The 25,624-nt window shown below is 39.2% G+C and overlaps 1 protein-coding gene across 13 annotated transcripts in view; it reads left to right on the forward strand.

Annotated features, from left to right (window-relative positions):
• The window catches only part of NOL4 (nucleolar protein 4), a 373,271-nt gene that overhangs the window by 292,207 nt on the left and 55,440 nt on the right, over positions 1-25,624 (forward strand). For all 13 annotated transcript variants that reach the window (XM_051851303.2, XM_002713494.5, XM_008261193.4 and 10 more), the window contains one exon: positions 5,356-5,469. In XM_051851303.2, the coding sequence (XP_051707263.1) occupies positions 5,356-5,469 (114 nt within the window). The remainder of the gene's footprint in view (positions 1-5,355; positions 5,470-25,624) is intronic.

Genomic DNA, 25,624 nt, shown 5'->3' on the forward strand with positions numbered 1-25,624 from the left:
TAATCATTATTTCAAATCTTCTTCTGAGATACATACCAAATAGTGTATTTACTGAGATAACTTCAACCCAAAGGAAAAATGTTATTTCATAAATTATCTATTTAATTTTTTGCATTTGATCTTTCTGTCAAAATATTCTTATCTCCAGTTATTATATGGAAGCTTATTAGGTTCATGGTCACTCTTATTGATGAGGGAGGGGATCTTTAACACTTGTCCCTGGGGAGTCTAAGTTAACATACCTGGCTAATTATGTGTTGGGAGAACCCTAAAACAATGAAATGAGAATAAATTCTGAGCTACCATATGTGGTAACCAAAAAATATCATATAAAGATGACTATCAGACCTCATGCTAAATAATAATTTTAAATTTCTCTGATAAAATTGCTCTCATAGGGCCGGCGTCGTGGCTCACTAGGCTAATCCTCCGCCTGTGGCACCAGCACCCGGGTTCTAGTCCAGTTGGGGCACCGGATTCTGTCCCGGTTGCTCCTCTTCCAGTCCAGCTCTCTGCTGTGGCCCAGGAAGGCAGTGGAGGATGGCCCAAGTGCTTGGGCCCTGCACCCGCATGAGAGACCAGGAAGAAGCACCAGGCTCCTGGCTTCGAACTGGCGCAGCATGTCGGCCGTAGAGGCCATTTGGGGAGTGAACTGACAAAAGGAAGACCTTTCTCTCCATCTCTCTCGCTCACTGTCTAACTCTGCCTGTCAAAAAAAAAAAAAAATGCTCTCATAAGGAGCAAAACATATTAACTTTTTGAGTTATAATATGGTTACGAGCCAAACTATGGGGGAAAAATAATACCAGGCATCACGTAGCTGAACTTTGGGAAACATTGGCAATTTATTATTGGCTCATCCATATTAAAAGCAAAGGGATTTTTAAAGTTGTTGCCTCACAGAAAAGACAGAGCTTCTTTGCCTGGCTCTTGCTTTTTCAATTTGGACCCGAAACTAAACTTTATTATTTTTAATCTACCACAATTTGTTGTGCCTCTGGGTGCTCCTACATTAAAACTTTGTGGATTTAGATGTAATCAGCTTAGAACATGGTAGCATAACTTAGACAAGTTACACTTTTATCTTTGTGCTATTAATGAAGATGTGCTTTAAAGGATTAATAGGGAAGGTAGTGAGGAGGATTTCAGTTACTCTAAGAGAAGGATGTTAGGGAGATTCTAATATACTATTTGATTAAATGCAAAATAGGATTAATGATTCTTCACAGGAATGTATAGAATTTAAGAGTTCTAGCTTTCTTTATGCTCACTGAGGCCTAAATTCTAAAAGAATAATTCCTTATCATTAAGTATTATTCCCAATCTTCCACCAAACTTAATTTTGAATCCAAGTATCTCCACAGATGTGAGTATTTCCACATGTTTTGGGTCAAGAAATATAATTTGTCAAAACTGTAATTTATTTTTTCTAAAACATAAGAAATATAAGTAGATTTCCTTAGGATTGTTTAGAAGATTAAGTACTGAATCCAAGCTTTTTGTACTGATGCATGAATATCCTAAGAGCTAAGCATAAGTCAGCTATTAATTTTTTCTTAAAGATTTATTACTTATTTTGTTGTTTATTTGTTTTTTTTTTTAAGATTTATTTATTTTACTTGAAAGCCAGAGTTACACAGAAAGAGAAGGAGATGCAGAGAGAGAGGTCCTCCATCTGTTGGTTCACTCCCCAATTGGCTGCAACGGTCGGAGCTGTGCTGATCTAAAACCAGGAGCCAGGAGCTTCTTCCAGGTCTCCCACATGGATGCAGGAGCCCAAGGACTTGGGCCATCTTCTACTGCTTTCCCAGTCCACAGCAGAGAGCTAGATAGGAAGTGGACCACCCATGACCTCAGCCAATGCCCATTTGGGATGCCGGCACTGCAGGCAGCGGCTTTACTCGCTACGCCACAGCGCCGGCCCCTTATTACTTATTTTGAAAGGTAGAGTTACAGAGAGAAAGAGAGTGAGAGAGTCTTCCATCTACTGGTTCAACTCCAGAAGGCCACAATTGCCAGGGATTTGCCACTCTGTATCCAGGAGCCAGGAGTTTCTTCTGGGTCTCCCATATGGGTGGCAGGCCCCAAACACTTGGAGCATCTTCCTCTGGTTTTCCTAGCAGGGAGCTGGATAAGAAGTGGAGTAGCTGGGACTACAACTGGAACCCATATGGGTTGCCAGCATCAAAGGTGGTAGCTTTACCCACTACTGCACAATACTGGCAACTGAGGCAGCTGTTATTAATATTTATCTAAAAATAAGATATTATAATCCTGGTTTTATTTGGAGGTACATATTTTATTATATATGTGAGATATACTAAAATCTTAAACACACACACACAGTGTGTGATATCTGAAAGATACATGTATTTCCTTGACTGTAATATAAATTTTATGAATTAATTCTGTCCAGTGATGTCACACCAATTATGAGAATTGTGATACATCCATGTAAAAGTCTTATGGTCTGCTTATTTTTTGATTCAACATGAGAGTTTGTACATAAGGATTTTTGAAAGAATTTATTTTTACATTAATGATAAGTTACGTAAAGATACTGAATATAGAGTTGAATATGGGAGAGTGAATGATTTGAGTATTGGAAGAGATGAAATTTGGGTTCTATATCTAGCTCAATTTGTCTTTGGACAAGTTACTAATCTATTTGGGTTTCAATTTCTTCAGACTTCAGGGAAGAAAAATGTACTAGGTGACTTCTATGTCAATTTACAGCTATCCAATTATGGTTCTACAATAAATGTAGACCAATTCTATTTTCAAAATTGCACTATTTATCTGTAGGCTAATACTATATTTCTGCTTATTTTCTCATTCATAAGGACAGAGTTCATAATTGTTTTATTTTTAAGTTTACTTTTTTCTAAAACCTTGATATATTAGGTTATCAGATGGCCTTAAAGAGTTTCTAGTTCTATTCAGGCAAGACATTATTCTAGTTTTTTAGAAGATGAGTTTAACAATCTGAAAAACATCCTGCCCTCACTATTATTTTTCTCTGAAGGAACGTGCATAATTATTAAGAAAAACAATTTTTATTGTTTAATAGTTTAATAGTTTGTTATTTTATTGTTTTCTTATTTTGTTTTTAAAAATAAAAATAAAGTTAGAGAGGAAATACTACTTAATAATTTTAAAGGAATGGTTTCCCTCTGTTCTTCCTTTTCAACAAACTTTTATAGATTCAAGGGACTTATGTGTTTTGTAATGCAATTTAATCCATTCAATAAAATCTAATAGTTGTATATATTATTAATTTGAAATAGGTATACCTGATATTGAGAGAAAACAGAGATAATAAAGAACCCAAATAAGTCTCTTGGAATCCAATAAGCTATCAATAATTGGATTAAGGTACATTGCTGATGTTTTATGTACATTATGTTAATTTCATCTCTGGAACGATAGGAAAGGTTTAATAACATAGCTGATAAAATGTATGAGCACTTTTCTGAAAATGCTAACTTCAATTAGAGAATTCGATTTCTTTTTTCATAATAGAATCTTCTAATTCCTGTTTTCCCTATAAAACCTTTGTCTCAAAATAGTTCGGTAAGAAAAGGATGGCCATGAGTACCTAACACCCAAATGGCTTAATATTGACTTTGAGCCACACAGTGCCTGTCTTTGAATGAGACACTGATTTTGTAGTTTAATATTTATTTGGTTCTTAACTAGATTGCTTTCTCCAGACTTGGTGAAACAGAGAATGAAATGAGGAAGCAACATGGGTTTTGAAATTGTCCTGACATTGTCTTATGGCACTTTTTTTTTTTTTTTTTTAATTTTCAGATTTGATTCCCCTCTCTATTTCCAAGTCAAGGTCCTGGTTTTTAATTTCCTTCTCAAAACACTTCTGCGATTTTCCCTTCAACTTCAGGGTCCTCTCCCTTCTCTCTTTTGCAAAAATAACATTCCAAACATCCTTCTGCTTGACTGTCAGCGTTGCCAGCCCTCCTTTCAGACAGCTCACTTAACTAGCTGATACACCCTGAATCTAGCACCTCTCCTACCTTTGGTCCTTGGAGGCTACTTTGGCAGTGGAAGCAGTGAGAATATGTTGAGGCAGCTGCAGAAACTGCTTCCTAGTTCACAAAAGGTGAGAGCTGGGTCTCTTCCTACACTACCCAGATTTTACTGAGGAGTGCCTGGTACAGCACTGTGGTCTGAATTTGATCATTCTGGAATTTAGTTTGAGATGTAAACCCAGTGTTTCCATTTGAAAAAGTATATTTTAGAATGAATTGGGTCCCATAAAGCCACAAAGATTTTTCACACACACACAAAAGCTTGTAAATGTCTTGGTTAATTCAGAGGCATAAATGTGTATGTTGGGTGGAGGGTTTGAAAAACCTGAAGGTGGCATGCCCCTAATGCTAGATTCCCAAAAGATAATTTTATTTTGTAATTTCACATTATTTTGCTATCTCATCCAGTTTAATTTTCATGTTATTTCTTATCTATCATTTGCTTATCTTAATTAAAAAATGTTCTGTATCATTAAGTACTTCATCTTTCAGTCAGATGATTTTGCATGAAATTATGAAAGATAAGAATAGAGAACTTTTCTATGATTATCCCAAATGATATAGAGAACTGAAAATAATTTGCAGTTAATTAGGGACTGAGCTAGGGGATTAATTAATTTCGATGTCACCTACATGGCAATATGTACCTATTAAATTAATCATATAAACTCATTCTATAAATAAAACAAAATAAACATGTACACATACAAGCAAACACATCTCACATCTAAAATATAACTATTGATATATGAAAGTCAATCTAGGACTGACCTCTTTGTAGTTTTAAGTTAGTATGACTTTTTGAAGCATTTTATAGACATTGATTGTGCCAGAACTTAGACTGTAAATATTCATAATATTCATTGTGAGGTGGTTTGACATGGTCTGTGTGTCTGTTTTTCAATTATGTTTCAGCCCTGTCACTTGATTTTGTTTTGTTTCATTGTGCATTGTCATATGTTACAAAAGAATTAAAGGACTTGCTTTATTTGCAAAATCCAGTCGGTAGTTTTGCTGCTGACTGTTCAAAAGCCCAGTTTAATGGCCCAGACTTAATATTTGTGACAATGGAGCTCTGAGAATGAATGATGGATCTGTGTAGCATCTATAGTTTTAACCTCTAACTAGCTTTCATGGATCATCTTTCCAATTCTCATTTCCTTTTGTTATTGATATAAACTCAGTTTGAATAACTGGATCTTCCTGCACGTGTTGATGATCTCTGAGCTCTTCTGAGAATAGCATTGGCCCACTGTTGATACTGTTAATAATTATTCTTATTTTTCTCTTTTTTTTTTTTTTTTAGTCTCGACCTATTCCTTCCCACCTTACTTCAGCAGTTGCAGAGAGTATCTTGGCTTCAGCCTGTGAGAGTGAGAGCAGAAATGCTGCCAAGAGGATGCGTCTGGATAGACAACAGGTACAAAGGGGTCTTGGAGTCTGGTGTAATCCAACTGTAGCAAATACAGTGACTTTAACAAATATAGAAGAGCAAATACTCTTGAATGGGTGTGAAGTACACAGAGATACAGCTACATGCCTTAACGGTAGACATTTAAACTTGTAAAATGAATGTTCACATGATCATGGAAATCAAACAAGAATTTTCTGTGGGGGAAGATGAAAAATGGTGAAACTCATGAGTTATAACCCTGTTAGTATCCAGTTTCAAGGCTAATAACTTATGAGGAGATTCTGAGTGATTATTTACAGAAGTTTCAAAATTTTATACCATCATTTATTACAGGGACCTGATCATGTTCATTTGGAAAGAAAATGAGACTCTCATTTATTCTGGTCTAAGTCAAATGCCAAGAGACTACTATGGGTGTGGGTAAAATGCATCATAACTTTAAAATCCTGGAAGACTACAAAATGGAAATCTAGTGTATTGAAGATTCATGTCCTGGGCTTATTCTTTCATTGACTAATCATTTATTGTGGTCTCACTTTTTACATGGCTTCTTTCTATGTCTCATTGCTAAGGATCTATGTCTGTGTAGCATGGATGTGTTGTACTTTTGCTACATTGTTCAGTGTTTTTTTGGCTCACATTTTTCTTTAGTTTATCTATATATTTCTTTTTAATTTCTCATCTCTAGACTCTTTTTCTTTTTCCCCTCTACCCTCCTTTCTTAATTATTCATAATAAGGCGTGAAATTATAATGTATTGCCTTACATTCATGCATGGAAGTTTGCTGTATCCTGGCTTTTTAATTATCTTTGCAATGATGGTGTTTTGTATTTTTCATTGTGAATGAGATGAGTTAACACTAAATTTGGTTACTACAATTTTGTTTTTCCCCTGGGCTAGTGAGTTTCTAAGAAAAACAAAAAGTTTGTTTTTTACATAACAGGCTTAGAGTATTTGGAAATGTTTCAGAATAGTATCTGATTTGATATGTTTATTATTAAAATGTCATGGACTAATAATTATGAATATAGCAAAAGTTGAACTCTTTAGTTAAATAAGTATACAATACTGTGGATAAAATGTATGTGAAATGCCAATTTTGAATTTGTTAATCATTCTTCCAATAATTATTCACATATACACACTCTCAATTGAGACACTTATGGTATTTATAAATAGTATTTATTGTATCTATCAATGTATTACCATCTAACATAATGATTAGGATTGCATATTCTGGAGTTAAATAGACCTGGTTTTGATTCTCATCTCTGCCCTTACTAACTGTGGGAACTTTAGCAATCTATTTCAGTTCTGTGTGCTTTTCTTTATGTGAAAGATGACAATAATGACATACTAATCCTATGTGGTTTTTATGGGAACCTTAAGTGCTAGATTCATTAAATGTACTTTGCAATCCACCTGGGTCATAGTAAGCTTTAATAAATTCAGCCTAGAAAGGAAGGTTTTGATGTCCAGCTTTTTGTCATTATATTGGCCTCAACAAAACTGGAAAGAAACATAAGTAGTATTCTCTCTGACACAGGAGTTAGGAAGTCAGACTAAATCCATTTGAGAAAAGATCTTAATTCTAGAAACTGGAATGGTAGAATCCTGGGACTTAATGGGCTCTCTTGGCTGTCATCTAGATGTGTATTATCTACCTACTCTATTCTGTGGAATATCCATGCACAGTATCAATTATATAGAGAGTTGTTATGAAAATGAAATGACCGCTTCATTATATATATATCACCTATGAACTGATTGGTTCTAAAATCACTGGAAAAACCTGATTTGTTCTAATCGCTTAACTACCATTAGTCTAATCCATAAAATAAGGATACAGCTAACAATGTATATGAAAGCATAGTATATTTAATAAGTTTATATATTCTTTAAGATATATTGACCGTTGACTGGAATCCCCAAGTGTTAGGCAAATACTACTTCCAGTGGTAGAGATCCTCTATTTACTAACACACTTGTCCTAACATCACAGAAATAAATTTACTTTCAAGGTCTTTTTTAAGATTGATTTTTATTTATTGGAAAGGCAGAATGACAGAGAGAGAAGGAGAGACAAAGAGAGAAAGAGATGTTCCATTCACTGTTTTTCTCCTCAAATGGCTGCAGCAGTCAGGGTCTGGGCCTGGCCAGGCTGAAGTCAGGAATACCATCTGAGTCTTCCACATGGTTGGCTGCAGCCCAAGTACTGTGCCATCATCCACTGTTTTCCCATATGTATTAGCAGGGAGCTGGATGAGATCAGAGCAGCCAAGGCTTGAACCTCTGCTCAGATACAGGATGCTGCTGTTGCAGGCATTAGTGTAACCCACTGCATCGAAACACAAACCTCATTATCAAGGTCTTTAATTTGAGTTCAAGTTTGCTTCCTGGGGCTGGTGCTGTGGCACAATAGGTTAATCATCCGCCTGCGTCGCCGGCATCCCATATGGGTGCAGGTTCTAGTCCTGGCTGCTCCACTTCCAGTCCAGCTCTCTGCTATGGCCTGGGAAAGCAGTAGAAGATGGCCCAAGTCCTTGGGCCCTGCACCCACATGGGAGATCTGGAGGAGGCTCCTGGCTGCTGGCTCCTGGGTTCGGATCAGTGCAGCTCCAGCCTTTGCAGCCATCTGGGGAGTGAACCAATGGAAGGAAGACCTTTCTCTCTGTCTCTTACTGTCTGTAAGTCTAACTCTCAAATAAAATAAATAAAATCTTAAAAAAAGAACAAATTTGCTTCCTAGAACTTTCACCCAGTGGGTAAGGGGAAGCTAGCAATAATGAAGATTGGGATTTTGTACAGTTTTTTGGGGGTAGGGACTAAAATGATTGGGAACTCGTGGTCTTCAACCCTACTGCCCATATTTGATGTCTTCTTTTTCTTTGTGACCTCATACATTGTAGTTGTTTACTGAGAGTCTCTGTCATCTGAGAAAGAGGGATATCCAGTATCACCCCACATGGAACATTCTGTCTAGGCCCTGAAAGCATTCAGAGGACTTGAGATTATATGAGTTGAGGAAGAAATAATTTTTAAAATTCTGTTCTGTGATTTATTCTGTTCTGTGATATTTACAGCCTTTTAAAAATGCAACCTTCCCATGTGCATAGCTATTACTGTTCTCATTGACATGTAAGGAATTAGGCTTAGGGAAGTGGAAGGATTCATGTAAGTTCCAGGCACATGGGAAAGTCAAGTTATGAGCTTATATTACAGTTGGCTGACACTTGAGATCCCTCTGTGATTCTTTAGCACCTTTCCATTGATCTTGTTCACTGAGAAAACCCATGGCCTGAAACAAACTTAGGGCTCATGTGCTTTGTAAGCATGCTCATAATAAATGATGAGTCCACTGGTTAAATAAAAAGTACAGTATTACAGTATGAGCCTTAGTTAAAATGCGGATTTTGAATTTGCTAATCATGCCACCAGTGTTTATTCACAGGTATGTGTTTTGACAGTGCAGTATATTGCTGGAAGGTAATTTGCTTTATTAGCAAAGATTTTGTACTGTATCATACCTAGTGAATCAGGTTTCGCCTGGTTATCAGTCTAAAAAAAGTTTACAAACTTTCCAAAATGCTTTAGTTTACCTGATGAACCAGTTATGGACTATGAACACTGATTTAACATTTATAATTTATATTTCCAAAACATCTAAATGGTTTCTTTTTTTATATTTTATTTCTCTTAATAAGATAACATATTTTAATTTGCATTATAGTCAAAGGCTTAATGGATCTATTAAATAAAGCTATAAAAAATGAAATTCATTTGAAGCCACATGGTTGGAACTGAAGGACATCGTGTTGAGTAAAATAAGCCAGATCCAGAAAGACAAATAGCGCATGTTCACCCTTATATGTGGGAGCTAAAATTTTAAAAAATTCTTAAGAAATGCCCACGTGTGTCAGTGTTGCAAATACTGTGTTTTGTCCAACTTTGTTTTAAATATTTGTCAAATCTATAGGAATTGTATACTACTATAGTATTAATGATTTTATGACTATTTTAAAATTGAGATGAGTGAGGTTGAGCATATTTTCAATTTTTACTTTTCTTAAGATTTTATTTTATTTATTTGAAAAGCAGAGTTACAGAGAGAGAGGGAGAGAGACGGACAAATCTTCCATACCCTGGTTCACCCCCAAAATGGCTACAATGGCCCCTGCCGGGCCAGAAAAAAGCCCAGGAGCCAAGAGCTTCTGTTTTTCCCACTTGGGTGTAAAGCCCAAGTACTTTGGCCATATTTCGCTGCATATCAAGGCACATTAGCAGGAAGGTGGATCAGAAGTGGAGCATCTGGGACTTAGCCAATGCTCATATGGGATGCAGGTGTCACAGAGAGTGGCTTTACCCACTGTGCTACAATGCTGGCCCCAAACATTTTTCCATTTGATTATTGTTTATAGCCCTTATTTATTTTCCTCTGGGACTGTGGTCTTTTTACTTTTCATTTGTTAATTTATTATTTTAGAGATCTATTTGTTTATTTGAAAGGCAGATTTAGAGAAAGAGAGGGAGAGAGGTCTTCCATCTGCTGATTGACTCCACACATGGCTGCAATGGCTGGATTTGGGCCAGGCCAAACTTGGGAGCCAGAAGCTTTTTCCTGGTCTTTCACATGGGTGCAAGGACCAAGAAGTTGGGCCATCCTCTGTTGCTTTCCCAGGTGATTTAGAAGGAACTGAATTGAAAGTGGAGCAGCCAGAACTTGAAGCCGTGCCTAACATGGGATGCCCACTTGGGATGCTCACATTTGCCAATGGCGGGTTAATCCACCACACCACAATACTGGCCCCACATGATTTTTCACTTCCAATTCTCTTTTTTTTCAAGGTTTTATTTATTGAGAGGCAGAATTACAGATAGAGGAAGAGAGAAAGGTCTTCCATCTGCTGGTTTACTCCCCACATGGGCACAATGGCTGGAGCTGAGCTGATCTGAAGCAAGGAGCCGGGAGCCTCCCCAGGGTTTCCCACATAAGTGCAAGGGCCAAAGCACTTGGGCCATTCTCCACTACCCTCCTAGGCCACAAGCAGAGAGCTGGATCAGAAGAGCAGCCAGGACATGAACCAGTGACCATATGGGATTCCAGCACCACATATGGAGGCTTAGCTCACTACACTACAGCGCTGGCCCCTTTTACTACCAATTCTACAGATTTCCTGTGATATAACACACAGAAACTTATACCAAGTGATTCTACTTCCTACCAAAGTTTGGAGTTGAGTCTTCTCTTAATGGAATTGAAATCCTGGCCGGCGCCACAGCTCAATAGGCTAATCATCCGCCTGCGGCACTGGCACACCAGGTTCTAGTCCAGGTCGGGGTGCCGGATTCTGTCCTGGTTGCCCCTCTTCCAGGCCAGCTCTCTGCTGTGGCCAGGGAGGGCAGTGGAGGATGGCCCAAGTGCTTGGGCCCTGCACCCCATGGGAGACCAGGAGAAGCATCTGGCTCCTGCCTTCAGATCAGCGTGGTGCGCCGGCCGCAGCATGCTGGCTGCGGCAGCCATTGGAGGGTGAACCAACGGCAAAGGAAGACCTCTCTCTCTCTCTCTCTCTCTCTCTCTCTCTCTCACTGTCCACTCTGCCTGTCAAAAAAAATAAAAATTAAAAAAAAAAAAAGAAATCCTTTCTGCCCAGGTAGAGAAACTGAGAGCTCTTTTTTAGTGTTGGCAGTGAGATCATTCTTTTCTGCCTGTATTCTTTTCCCAACTCACAATTTTGAGAATTTTCAGTGATTTGGAGATTCTCCCCTCTACATTTCTCTAGGTGTATAAAAGCTCAAAAACTGGGGAGTTAAAATTTGTTTTCTGTGAAGCCACACATCTGAATACTTGCTGCCAATGGTTAGCCACCTGTAGAGCTGTGACTGTGTATGTCCTTTGGAGTTTATGAAGCTTGATGAATTAATTGGATTTTGTAAAGCTCTTTGAGCTATGAACATGAAAGGTGTTATGGATGTGTTGAGCACTTCATTTCATATGCCCGTTTTGCACCAAAATCCAGAGGAAACTTCTTAGTATGCAGCCTTGCCCTGAAGCAAGCCAGTGGCAAAGACAGGAGCCTACCGCTTCAGCAGGTATCAGAGTTCACAAAACTTGAGGTTCATCCCCCATGCATTTTAGAATATTCAGTATTTCTTTTAACATGAAAATCTGCAACTTAAATTTTCCCTTGGAAATTCTTTTTCACTTTGACAACTCAGAGAGGTGAACAAAGGCAGACCTCATTTTACAATTCCATCACATCTTTTGGCAATCTTAGACTCTAACCCTTTCAAACATAGCACCTCTTTTTACAATAATTCCTTTGAAATTCCCCATTTTTAGACCTTCAATACAATTTATAAGAGGTCAGCATTGTGGCATAAATGGTTAAGCCACTTCCTGCAAAGCCAGCATTGCAGATGGGCACCGGTTTGTGTCCTGTCTGCTCCGTTTCTTTTTTAAAAAAGATTTATTTATTTATTTGAAAATCAGAATTACATAGAGAGAGGAGAGGCAGAGAGAAAGAGATCTTCCATCCAATAGTTCACTCCCCAATTGACCACAACGGCCAGAGCTGTGCTTATGCAAAGCCAGGAGCCAGGAGCTTTTTCCAGGTCTCCCATGTGGGTGCAGGGGCCCAAGGATTTGGGCCATCTTCCACTGCTTTCCCAGACCACAGCGGAGAGCTGGATCAGAAGTGGAGCAGCTGAGTGTCAAACTGGTGCCCATATGGGATGCAGACACTTCAGACCAGGATGTTAACCCACTGATCCACAGCCCTGGCCCCGCCTGCTCCATTTCTAATACAGCTCCCTAATAATGGCCTAGGAAAGCAGCCACAGATGGCTCAAGTGCTTGGGCCCCTGCCCTCACGTGGGAGACCTGGATGAAGCTCCTGGCTTCTTGCTTCAGCCATTGCCACCATTTGTGGAGTGAACCAGAAGTTGGAGGATTTCTCTCTCTCTCTCTCTCTCTTTCTCTCTCTCTCTCTCTGTCTCCCCCTCTCTCTATAACTATGAATTCAAAAAAATTTAACTCTCCCTGTCTTTCTGTAAGTCTGACTTTTGAACAAATAAGTGAATCTTTAAAAAATGGAATTATAGTCAATAAAAATTATATCCTCTATACATGTTTCTGTCTGTACATTATATATATAACACATTAAATATTTATAATATAGTAAAAGCAATAACATATAGCCAAATAACATGCCTTTTAATGTGTGCCCGTGTGAGATACTATGACACCAGAAGATATAATGAAGTCACCAGATGCTTACACTAATACATGAAATCAGTGAAGATACAACAGTTGAACTGTCCCCTGTATGTCATGGCAACTCACAGTGGTTTTTGATATAAAATTTCCAAATGATGAGAAACCATTTGTAAATTTCCAAGCAAAATCATGTAGTATTCCCTTGATTTCCAAGTCAGTTATATTCCAGAGATAATCCATTATGTATTTAACAACCATCATAAAAATTCTGTAATTATAACTGCAAAAGAATGAAATTTTATGCTCAGATAATTCTAAATAGGCTTTCCCCCTACAAAGATATCTAGCCAGACCTTTGAAAATTCACACAGGAAGAGGGGTAATTCTTGGTCACAGAAGACTGCCTGGAACATGTCAGTGAGTGAATGTATCTCCTATTAAAGCTAGCAGCACCTGCTTTGCTGTTCCATTTGGTCCCGGGGAGGTACCGTTGGCTTTGAGAGGCACTGCTATGGACAGAATAGTCTAGAATTCAAATGCAGAAATGAGAATTCTCAGTCCTCACCTCTGTTCCTTCATACCAAATCCTTGTATCTCAATTATGACCATTCTGAACTTGAGGGTCAAAACGCTCCAAGCTCAGCAGGCTTTGCTCTCAACCTAGCCAATGAGTCTTCCTGCCATCCTGCCTCCTCTCTTCCCTTTACTTTTGTTTTTAAAATTGTCAGAGCCTAGAAGTAAAAATTATGAGTATAAAATAAAAACAATGAGGCTTTTTGGTTAATTACATTTTACAAGGGTGAGGTGGGGGCCAGCACCGTGGCTCACTTGGTTAATCCTCCACCTGCGGTGTCAGAATCCCATATGAGCGCCAGGTTCTAGTCCCTCTTGCTCCTCTTCCAGTCCAGCTCTCTTCTGTGGCCCGGGAAGGCAGTGGAGGATGGCCCAAGTGCTTGGGTGCCTGCACTCGCATCGGAGACCAGGGAGAACTACCTGGGTCCTGGCTTCGGATCGGCATAGCTCCGGCCATGGTGGTCATTTAGGGGGTGAACCAACGGAAGGAAGACCTTTCTCTCTCTCTCTCTCTCTCTCTCACTGTCTAACTCTATCTGTTAAAAAAAAAAAGGTGACGCAATTAAGTATCAATATTGATATACTGTCAGTCAAAAAACTAAGCAGCATATGATTTTTAAGTCCCATTTTATTTTTAAAATTTTTATTATCATTTTCTTTGAGAGGCAGAGGGATGCAATGAGAGACAAAGAGGTCTCCCATCCACTGATTCACTCTCCAAATGCCTGCAACATTGGGTCATGATGCAGAAGACAATTGGGGTCTCTCACATGGGTGACAAGGACACTAGTAGTTGAGCCGTCATCTGTTGCTTCCCAGGGTGAGCATTAGCAAAAAGCCAGAATTGGAAGCTGAGCCAGGATTTGAACCCAGGCACTTTGAAGTGGTGGCTTAACCACTGTGCCAAATGCACACTTAAAGTAAAATGCCATATTTTATTTCCCACTCAACTATTTTAAATGTCTGCAATAAATATATTAATTATTTTCTATATTGAAAGCTACCATAAATTAAATTTTATGTTCGATACAACACGGATGTCACAATATACTACATTTTGCAGCAAATACACTATCACAGCAATATCAGGCCTGTTAATCTTTTTAAAAGTGGACATTTAGGGCACAGGCATTACGCTAGTGGTTAAGATGCCTGAATTCCACAGTTTCCAATGAGGGAAACTTGGGATTCTTGGGAAGAAATGAAAAGGGAGAATGTGAGGTAAAGTTTAAGCTAGATTGTGCGGTGAATGGACATGGACTTCAGGTTTATGCAGAGAGAAGAGGTGAAGGATGGGGACATGACCCAATTTCTGGAAAATTTCAAGAGCCAATGGACAAGAAGACATGAATGAGACTGCAGGAAAGGTGAGGTCCTGATCCAGCAGGAAGACACTTTTCCTGCTACCCCTCATTCCACGTTTCCTACTTAAATGCAATGTAATTTAAATTGGAGCATTTCTAAAAAATAATTATGAAGATTGACTGCTACAAAATAATCATATGGTTAGACAGAATCTCAAGCTAAACATTAGTGATTTCGGAATGTCTATTTTTCCATGCCACCGTGAGAGCTCAGCTAATTAAGAATCAAAGTTTAATGTATTCCTATAATTTTAGCTTATGTAATTACATACAAAAATTACTATTCTATTTTAAAGAACCCTTTGTATGATGTCTCAAAAAACAGCCATTACCGTTTCTGTCAACTTGTGTATTTTATCCTTTTTAGAAAAATATTGAAATCAAGGGTACTTCTGCTTAATACATTTTCTTAATGCATATATTTTTCCTACATAATGATATGTCAAAATACGTCTCAGTAGTGATGGACAGATGTCATCTGATTAGATCCCTCCATGGTACTATGAGGCATGCAGATCAGATGGTTTCCTTCTTTCATTGATGGGTAATCCAACTGAAAAACTGTTTGGGCCAACTTCTTTTTCAGGGGTAGAAGCTGAAAGCAAGCTAGAATTCCTAATTTTGTTGTCTTTCTGTCACTCATAGTACCTTTCTATTTGATTTTCTGGATGCACTGAGAAATCGTCCACATTTATATAGGAAATGATTTTAAAAACATTTTAGGTATATCTTTGGTTTAGGGTATTACTAACATCAGGGGAATAAATGGCAGGATATGAGTAGGTGGTTTGAATTCAGACAGCAAAATTCAACATAATATGTTGATACACTTTTGATGCCAAAATCAAGGAAGCACATGGTTTGCTGGGTTCTTCATGAAGACAGCATCTTTAATATTATTTTAAAACCAACTTGTTTTTAGGCATAACAGATAAATGGAGAATCTGATGTATTGCTTTGGTTACATAAATTCAGTTTTATAATTTATTTTTCCTAATATGTGCATTCCTTGCTGTCCTTTCTCTTTATCTACTTTAGATCCCACTAGTTACTGTGAAACAATAATATTCTATGTATTGGAGAAATTGAACTAAAGCCGCAGATTTACTATGCTTGAACTATTAGGCTATGCCTCCTAAAGAGAGAGAGCAATGATGTTTGACGTGACTTCTCTGGTAAATGCAATCCTAGGGGCTTCAAGGGATGCACAGTTGTGACCTCAGTCACTCTGTTCTGTGGGAAATGAGAGTATCTGCATTTGGACCCTTCTAGGGAGCCAAATATTAATTCTAATAAAAAAAAACTTTTTGTGGAGATCTTTCTAAACCTTAATCAGTGCATCTTCGTTGCATTAGAAAAGTCTACAAGTCATAAACTGTAAGCCTGAAGACGGATTTATTTACTAATCCTTGCTAATGACTGTCCAGTGCTGACGGAGCTTTGCCTACAAATAATGAACAGGTGATTCTACGAAGCTTGTCCAAAAGAAAATCCCTGATCAGGTGAAGGACTACTTTCTTCATAATTGATCACTTTCTCATAATGATGAAGAGATTTTGAGTGATATCTGATCAGCCTTGCTGAAATAGATTGATCCAATCTATATTTCTCACCCTCATATCAGTTCCCCTTGTCTTGTCAATATTTTAAAGTGATTGTTTTTGCTTCAACATCCAGGGACTCCTATCTGTCTACAAAACAGCTTTCTCTTGTTCTTCTTTATGGCCTTTTAATGAGAGGGCACCTTTCTGTTTGGGGAGTTCACAAAACACCACCTGCACCTGCACCTTCATCAAGATATAAATGATGCTTAGGTGGATAAAAATCTAAGTTACATTTATTTCTATGTTCCTTTGAATTGTTTTGCCTTGTATACAAACAATATCAAAATAGCACTTTAGATGACATAATAAAACTAAAGTGTAATGAGATTCCTGCATTCAGATCAAATCACTTCACTGACAGCATTTAACCATTTCTCCAGTCACATTTCATGTTCTTATTATAGATCTTCGTGTTGTTATTCAAGAAAACAGACTAGTGCATTTAGGCACTCTAGGAACTCCCAGCACATGGTAGGATCAGTCACATTTTGCATCTCTGAATTGTGTGGTTAGTCTTCTGTCCTCAAATCCTGTATGAAAAATCGAAGAGGCATTTATTAAAAATCATGGTTCTGAAAAGAGGCCAGGGAGCAAAAAGAGGTATTGGTGGTCCCTATAAACTTGAGTAATAAAATATCTCAATGTAAGCAGAAAATGTAGGTGGAAAGGTTATCTGAATTGTAAATACATGATTTCCATAAAAAATTGCCAAACACTTTCCCAATTTCTTTTGTATTGGCTATTCCTTATCTTCATTACATGATATGGCATAGAGGAGGAGGCTGTCTTTAGGTAGAGGAATCTGAGTAGGTAGGAGAAAAAGGTAGCCTTGATTTAGTTCTTTAGAAAATGGTGGAGAGTCAGTAGTATTGAGATGTTTTAGTACCTGTTAATATGTGGGTATGTCACAACATTGCTATATTCAAACCTTGCAAATGTATGGCCTTTTGAAAGAAGAAGAGCTTCTTTTTTAAAATTACTGAAATTGCAAGATAAAACATATTAGACACATTAAAATTAGTTAGGGGGCAGGTAGTGTGGTGCAGCGGGATAAGGCTCCATTTGCGATGCCAGTTTCCCATAGAGGAGGGCAGGTTCCAGTTCCAGCTGCCCTGCTTTGATCCAGCTTCCTGATGATGTGCCTGGAAAGCAGCAAAATAAATCTTTTTTTTTTTTTTTTAATTAGGACTGTACGGAACTTTACAGACCATTTAAATAAATTTATGAAAAAAAGAGACCTAGAAACATTCATTTTTAGTTTACATTTTCCTTCTTTCTTTCTCCTTCTTTCCTTCCACCCTTCCTGCTTTCCTTCTTTCTTCAGGGTTTTTTTCATATTTCATGAGAAACAGAACTTCCCTATAAAATGAAGCAAAAAAAGGACCAACACAGTGCAAAAAAAAATTAGCTCCCTTTTCATTTCAGGGTAATGTTCTGAATAATGAAAATCATAATGCTTCATAAATTTCAACTTTTAATGGCATCATACACACATAGCATGCAAAGATTTGATACTACTTTGGACAGAGAACTCGGAAGGTCACATTAGTTTAATTCAATTGCACTTCTGTATCATTCATGATCACCTCTGAAGCAAATTTGAGAAGTCCAATGAAGCTGTCAAGCCTTAAATGAATCTCCATATATGTGAGCAAAATTTTCGTTCTAGGGAACTAGCCACTTACCCATGTATTTTCTTGCCTTTGAATTTTTTTTTTTTTTTAAATAGAATAGGATCTTGGTGGCCAGCATCTGGCATAGCAGATAAAGCTGCCACCTGTCACACAGGCATCCCAAATGGGCACCCATTTGAGTTCCTGCTGCTCCACTTCTGATCCAGTTCCTTGTTAATGTGCTTGGGAAAACAGTGGAGGATGGCCCAAGTACTTGAGCCACTGCCACCTACGTGGGAGACCTGAAAGAAGCTCCTGGCTCCTGGCTTAAACCTGGCCCAGCTCCAACCGTTGTGGCCATTTGGAGAGTGAACTAGCAGATGGACAATCTCTCTCTCTTTCTCTCTCTCTTTCTGTCTATCTTTCTGTCTCTCTCCACCTCTGTAATTCTGACTTTCAAAATAAATAAATCTTTAATGAAAAATAGAAAATAGAATCGTTTCTGCAGTTCATACTAAATTAATTTCTTGAACTACCATTTACTTCATAATCCACATTTTAGAAAAAAAAAATTGTGGAGACCATTGTAAATACCCAGATCTAGTTTTAAAGTCCAAGTTCTTGGCCAGCGCCACAGCTCAATAGGCTAATCCTCTGCCTGCGGCGCCGGCACACCGGGTTCTAGTCCCAGTCGGGGCACTGGATTATGTCCTGGTTGCTCCTCTTCCAGTCCAGCCCTCTGCTGTGGCCCGGGAGTGCAGTGGAGGATGGCCCAAGTGCTTGGGCCCTGCACCCACGTGGGAGACCAGGAGGAAGCACCTGGCTCCTGCCTTCGGATCAGCATGGTGCGCCAGCCGCGGCGGCCATTGAGGGGTGAACCAACGGAAAAGGAAGACCTTTCTCTCTGTCTCTCTCTCTCTCTCACTGTCCACTCTGCCTGTCAAAAAAAAAAAAAAAAAAAAGTTCCAAGTTCTTTATTGTTCAGTTATTTTGGTGTCATCTTGACACTATTTGGGATAGACATATGAAGTATATCATATTCTACTACTAATACTAATATTTGTGTGTTATTTTATAGCATAAATTTTCACTCACATATATTTCTCATTTATTTTTTTCACAAACTCAGTAAGGTATATTTATTATAGTGCTGTTATGATTCTTGACAAAAACTTACACAAATAGGAAATGTGGTTCCTCATTATTGCTCAGGTTTTCTTTTTACATTAATGAAATTTGGAGAATTTAGAGGTGTTTTAGTGTACAGCATGTGCTATCTCCACCAGCCTGCTTCTCCCAGTCTGTCCTGAGAATCAGTTCCAAATCTCTGTTGATTTGTAGACCCATTTCAAGGTGCACCTGTTTTAAGAAACACCTCTTGTATCAAATCTTAGTTGATGAGTCTAAGTCTTTCTCTTACTTCACTCTATAACAATAATATCAACACAAAGCAGTTTTGGTGCTTGTTTATATGCCCAACTAACATTGTAATAGCTTCCAAGTGTCTTATGGAATATTGTTTGACACTACAATTTTATATCACTCTGTGGGATTAAAATAGCTTTGGCTTTTATCACTCTGAGCCCCTAAAATGCCTAGTTATATGCTGAGATGAGGCTAGGCATTTAATAAGTATCCATATGGGGCTTGATGTAGCATTGAAAAAATTCCTTTTCAGGGAGGGAAAGTACCTTTTTTGATGAGATGGCCACCATCTCAATATGAAAGATTGAGCCTGAGAATGGCAATATGTGGCCAAATAGAGGTAGTCATTGGGATTAATGCTGCAATTTCAAATGTTATCTGACCACCTAGTAAACACAGTTTTAGCACCAAATAGAGAAAATTGCAAATACAGTATGAAGACGACCAAGGGTTTAGGCAGTGGAGCAGATAGAAATCGTCTCAACAGTTAGTTCTTTGGCTACTGTTGCTTTGCACTGTTCAGTGAGAAAAAGAAGACTGCTATTAGGTTTCTGACAATGTAATTACACCAAGACACAGATGCAGGGAGCTGACCTGACATTTGCCCCTGGGTAGTTGTCATAGCAGCAAGCTGAATAAAGCAGTTTGGCACAAGTACAAATGCAAGTTCCACAGAAAGCTCCACCCAAAACGCAGTGCATTTGAACATTAATATGCAGCTATATTTTTCATACTTCAGAGGTGGCCGTCCCTTCCCATTATTGAATTCTTCATTCTAAATACACGTCTCATAGTTAATCCATGTTTAAAACCAATGATAATTGTGTTCCTGTGAAGGACTAGCAGTATCATTATAAGCAGATACTGTGTATCTGGGGTATTGTTCCTTGCCGGAGATGATTTGTACAGTGTTGCTAATGAAAGAAAGGTTTATAGATTGTAAACTGGGTGTAGCTTTAACAAATATATTTGTTGTTTGTGTAATGTTTATATACTGTGACTGTGTTTATGCCCAACATTTTGTATTCTTATTTACTGCTTGCTGATTCCAAAATATGTGTGCATCTTGGTATCTATGTCTTATACATAAGATAGTTATTTAAAGTTATACATAAAATGCATATATATGTATTCAAATACATTATGTACATATAAAGCAGAATATATTTGTCAGCATGTTAAAAAGAACTTTTGGGATCACTACTATGGTAATCATTTGAGTTTTTAAAAATATTACTTCTATTCTGTAGCCTAAGTTTAATAATAATAATAATGTGGAAATGTACTGTGAAAATTGAATTATTAATGGCAGCATTAACCTGTACTCACATGTTGTTATGCCATCATCTTTCTAATTAGTGATAATTATCAATCAATACATGGTCTCTAAAGACTCAGATAAACCTTTGAAAGATTTCCAATTCAGAAATTAATAAAATGTATGTTATTTTAGAATGAGTCTGCCTGAAACAGAAAGACAAAATTTTTATACTATGTCTGATCAACAGAGAATCTGGATTACAAATCATGATCATAGAGAATTTTATTTTTATTTTTATTTTTTATAGAGAATTTTAAATAATTTCTATGCAATGAGTTTATGGGGCTATGGAATATGCATTAGGAAAGGAAGACAACAATCAGTATACCTCCATCCACGAGGGTGTTTCTCATATGTTTATCTTTTTTTCTTTCTCAGTCACTATATCCATCCACTGTTGGGGATTTTAAAATCTCTTGGCTCTGTTCTCTCTTTACTCTCAAATCGTTTCTTCGTGGTAGCAAATGGTTGCAGCCTTCCATCTTTCCAGTTGAGTATACCTGTTTTTTTTTTTTTTAAAGATTTATTTATTTACTTGAAAGCCCGATTTACACAGAGAAAGAGGAGAGGCAGAGAGAAAGAGAGAAGTCTTCCATACACTGGTTCACTTCCCAGTTGGCTACAATGGCCGAAGCAGTGCCAATCCGAAGCTAGGAGCCAGGAGCTTCCTCTGGGTCTCCCATGTGGGTGCAGGGGCCCAAGGACTTGGGCCATCTTCTGCTTTCCCAGGCCACAGCAGAGAGCTGGATAGGAAGTGGAGCAGCGGGACTCGAACTGGCGCCCATATGGGATGCTGGTGCTGTAGACCAGGGCTTCAATCCACTGTGCCAAAGCGCCAGCCCCTAGAGTATGCCTGATGTACACATTTATCCCAAAAGTAATTGATGAGGACAGGGGAATGGTAAATACATTTCATGTGCTCCATTTTGGAGCCCCTGATGGAGTACACTCTGCAATGCACGTGGAATGAGAGTAAGAGAGGAAACTCAGAGTTACAAATTCAGAAAGAAGAGATAAATTCTGGAAGACCAAAGGGAAAGTGTTTACTATATGGACTGTACTCGTGTTAGTTTCCTAAGACTATCATCACCAAGTACTACAAACTCAATCTCTTGAAGTAACTGAAGTTTATTCCCTCACAGTTATGGGGGATAGAAGTCCAGAATCAAGGTACATGTTGGAAGAGCCACTCTCCTTCCCAAGCCACTACAGGGACCATCGTTGTCTCTTCTGGTAGTCCTAGGTGTTCCTTGGTTTGCAGAAGCAAACTCCAATCTCTATTTCCATCTTCACAGAACTCTCCTCCCTCTGTTTCTGTGTGTTTCTCCCTGTTTACAAGGAAGCCATTATGTTACATTAAGGCCCGCCCTAATTCAGTGTGACATCATCATTATTAGATTGCATCTGCAAAAATCTTACTTCGGAATAAGATCACAGCTGCACGGATGTGGGAATAAAACTTCAGAGGATTTTTTTCAGGGAACGCAATACAAGCCATAAAAGTACACCCTATGCATGCCCCATTATGTCCTACTCATTGTAACATACAGTCACCCATCTCAGTATCCCCAGATATCAACTTATTCCAGCATTAACTGTAAGTCCTAAAATTTATCTCACTTATCTAATTTAAAATGCCTCAAATATTCTCTTTAAACCTAAATTTAGTGCAAGTGAGACTCTTGTTGTGGCCCACCCTGGGGAAAACTTTCTATCTATAGACTCATGAAATCTAGAAAACAAGCTATCTGCTTCCAGAACACAATGATGAGTTGGGCATGGGATATACATACATATAGATAGATTGAAATATAACTAGAAAGATAGAGATATTTCATAGATAGATATAGATAGATAATTCTGTTAGTTTGTTTGAAAGGCAGATAGACACACAGACAGATCTCCCATCCATGGGTTCACTCACCAAAGATCTGCAACAGCCAGGACTAGGCCAAGCCAAAGTCAGGAGCTTGCAGTTGAATCTGGTTCTCCCATATGAAAGCAGGGATTCGAGTACATGAGTGATCATGGGCTGCCTCCCAGGCCATACATTTTTGTGAACTTAGAATCAAGAGCAGAGCCAGCACTCAAACCAAGACACTCTAATATGGGGTGCAGGTGTCCCATATGACAAATGCCAAATGCCTACCCCAAGATAAATATTTTTATTCCAACAGGGAGAAACAGGAAGGAAAAAGGGAGTCACAGTGCCTAAGCTTTTCAAAAACCCAGTGGAGAAAATTCCATTAGATTCCAAAGCATGAGAAGAATCAGCTGTGGCTCCACACTCTTCCTGTCTCACCCAGGCAACAGCCCACCCTCTTGACCTACCTGGCCATGGTCCCTCACTCACAGCCTGAGGAAGTCCACTCGGCTGGCCTCGACTTCTGAGCCCATGCGTCTGTCCTCAGAGTCCTTATTTCGTTCAGTCCAATCTCTGTCCCAGTAGAAGCTGACAGTTTTCCTGAAGTACAAAATTCTCAGAAACTTTGGTAGCCTCCTGTGGATGTTTCCATGATCCACACCAGAAGACACAGCATTTCTGCACACATCCTTGCTGGAAACCCTCATCTCTGTTCCTAGCATCTGCTGAAATGTGATTTGGGACCATGAATCACATAACTGATCTCTTGACCATAAATTTGTCTAGTCTCATCCCATTTCCAGAGCTCTCTGAAATTCTTTTTTCTTAAAAGTTTTAAAAGCAAGATTTATTAAAGTGAGAGACTTCCAGCAAGAATGGCATGGAGGGAGGCACCGAAAGAAGCAAAACCCAAGGAAGCCCCTGGTACTGGAGAAGAAAAAGACATTGAGTTACAAGGCAGGGACAACACCCATCAAAAGACCTGATTTGCCATCTTTAATCCTATCTAGGTTGCTCCAGATAAAACAAAGAGCCTCAGAAGGATGAGATAGATAACTTGTTTACAGTAAGCTGTGAGCTCAGGAGGATAAAATTGCTACTTCCTTGCTATTCTTGGGGTAAAATTGGAAGCTTTCCAGGAGTGGGCAGGCAGGCACTTTTGAACTTGCTAAAGACAAGCACCCTGCACCCCAGTTTCCACTGACTGCCTATTAACCCATCTGACTCCTCACATTCCACACACGCCCCTCCCGGAAGAGTGAGCCCTAACTTCTATTAGGGGAAAACTGGGCAATGCTTGTCTGGCTTCTTCGTGCAGAAAAGTGGCATCATAGGGAAAGGCAGTCAAGACAGGGTTCCAGCAGGAGGTGGCTTCTCAAGGGGCATGCGGTGCCAGCTTGCAGAAACTGCTTCCATCCAAGGTTTCATGTGCATGCCCATGGAGAACTTCACTGTTTCAAGTCTGGAGAAAATGAATCTAACAAGCAGTTTTAACTCACAGGATCTAAAACAAAGGACAGAGTCATTATTAGAGGACCTAAGAAAGGTGCTGTCTAAACCATGCTCAAGTTTTCCCATTGAGAGACAAACAGAAACTGACGGAAGGGCCTGATTATTATCAGGTGGGCTTTAAGGCCTGGCCAGTTATGAGGCCCAGGCCTGAGTATCTCCTCACGTTGGGTACCAGAAGAGACATCATAAGGGAGGTGTGAACCTCCTTAGGAAAGGTCCCCTTTGACTTCCATCACCCAGCTGGTCTGGGAGGAGAGGTGGCCAGGTAAAGGCAGGTGGCATCTCTGACAGGAAATTTACAGTTCTGCCTACAGTGTTACTGACCCCACTTGACCGTCTCCTCAGCAGCAGTGGTTACTTTGGAAGCTGAGCAGAGTGTAGGGCTTTGCAGCTTAGAGCCAGCAAGGTCTGTGGCTCTGGCCTGGACATTCTTCAACTCCAGGGCAGTTCCATTTCCAGTGACCCAACTCTTGGCTGGCAGAGCTGCCAGGGCTCTTTATAAGCTGACTTCTGCTGAAGCCCTGGCTTTCCGCATAGAAAACCAATGCCATTTGCATTGTACTGGTCTGTTGGGTCTCTTTGAAAGCAGCCATTAATTGGCCTGCCACCTATCTCTACATTGCTTCTGCCTAGCTTCTGCTTCCTCCTGGTTTCTGTTAAAGCAGACCAGAAGAAACCTTTAAGAGGATGCAAGTCAAGGGGGTGCTCAGTCTCATCTCTAATCTTTGGTGGCCTAAGCTAGAAATCTATACTCACAGGCATGTTCTGAGAATGGTTTTTCTGTGAAGTAGACAATGCCCATTAGAAAAGCTATGTTCTCACTTTAAAACTTACTCTCTTGGCTGGCGCCGCAGCTCACTAGGCTAATCCTCCGCCTAGCGGCGCTGGCACACCGGGTTCTAGTCCCGGTCGGGGCGCCGGATTCTGTCCCGGTTGCCCCTCTTCCAGGCCAGCCCTCTGCTGTGGCCAGGGAGTGCAGTGGAGGATGGCCCAAGTGCTTGGGCCCTGCACCCCATGGGAGACCAGGAAAAGCACCTGGCTCCTGGCTCCTGCCATCGGATCAGCGCGGTGCGCCGGCCGCAGCGCGCAGGCCGCGGCGGCCATTGGAGGGTGAACCAACGGCAAAGGAAGACCTTTCTCTCTGTCTCTCTCTCTCACTGTCCACTCTGCCTGTCAAAAAAAAAAAAAAAAAAAAACAAAAACAAAAACAAAAAAACCCAAAACTTACTCTCTTTTTGTTTTGTCTGAAAGGGAGGCTTTGCCCATTTACTTGCCCATGGCAAAGTAAATCTAGCTGTGAAATCAAAATTTAAGCTCTCATTTTGGCTATGCTATTATTACAGGAAAATGTTAGTCATCTCTTTTATAAGGTCTAAAGATCAAACTACATCCTGGAGAGTCTGACAGAATAGAATCAGTTTCCCATCTTGAAGAGAATAGAGAAATGAGGGAAGAAGTCAGGCTTCCCAGATCACTTACTGCCAATAACTTAATATCAAATGAAAACTTAGCAAACAATTTTAACTGTTAAAGAACGACTGTGAAAACATTTACCAAGAGGTCCAATGTCTTCTGTAAGTTTCAGGACCAGAGTACATGTATTTGGAAACATGGCTTAAATATCTAAAACAGGTGTAACTTGTTTGACCAGCAAACCCAAGTACAAAC

The sequence above is a fragment of the Oryctolagus cuniculus genome, chromosome 10, assembly GCF_964237555.1.
Source record: "Oryctolagus cuniculus chromosome 10, mOryCun1.1, whole genome shotgun sequence".
Lineage (NCBI taxonomy): Eukaryota > Metazoa > Chordata > Mammalia > Lagomorpha > Leporidae > Oryctolagus > Oryctolagus cuniculus.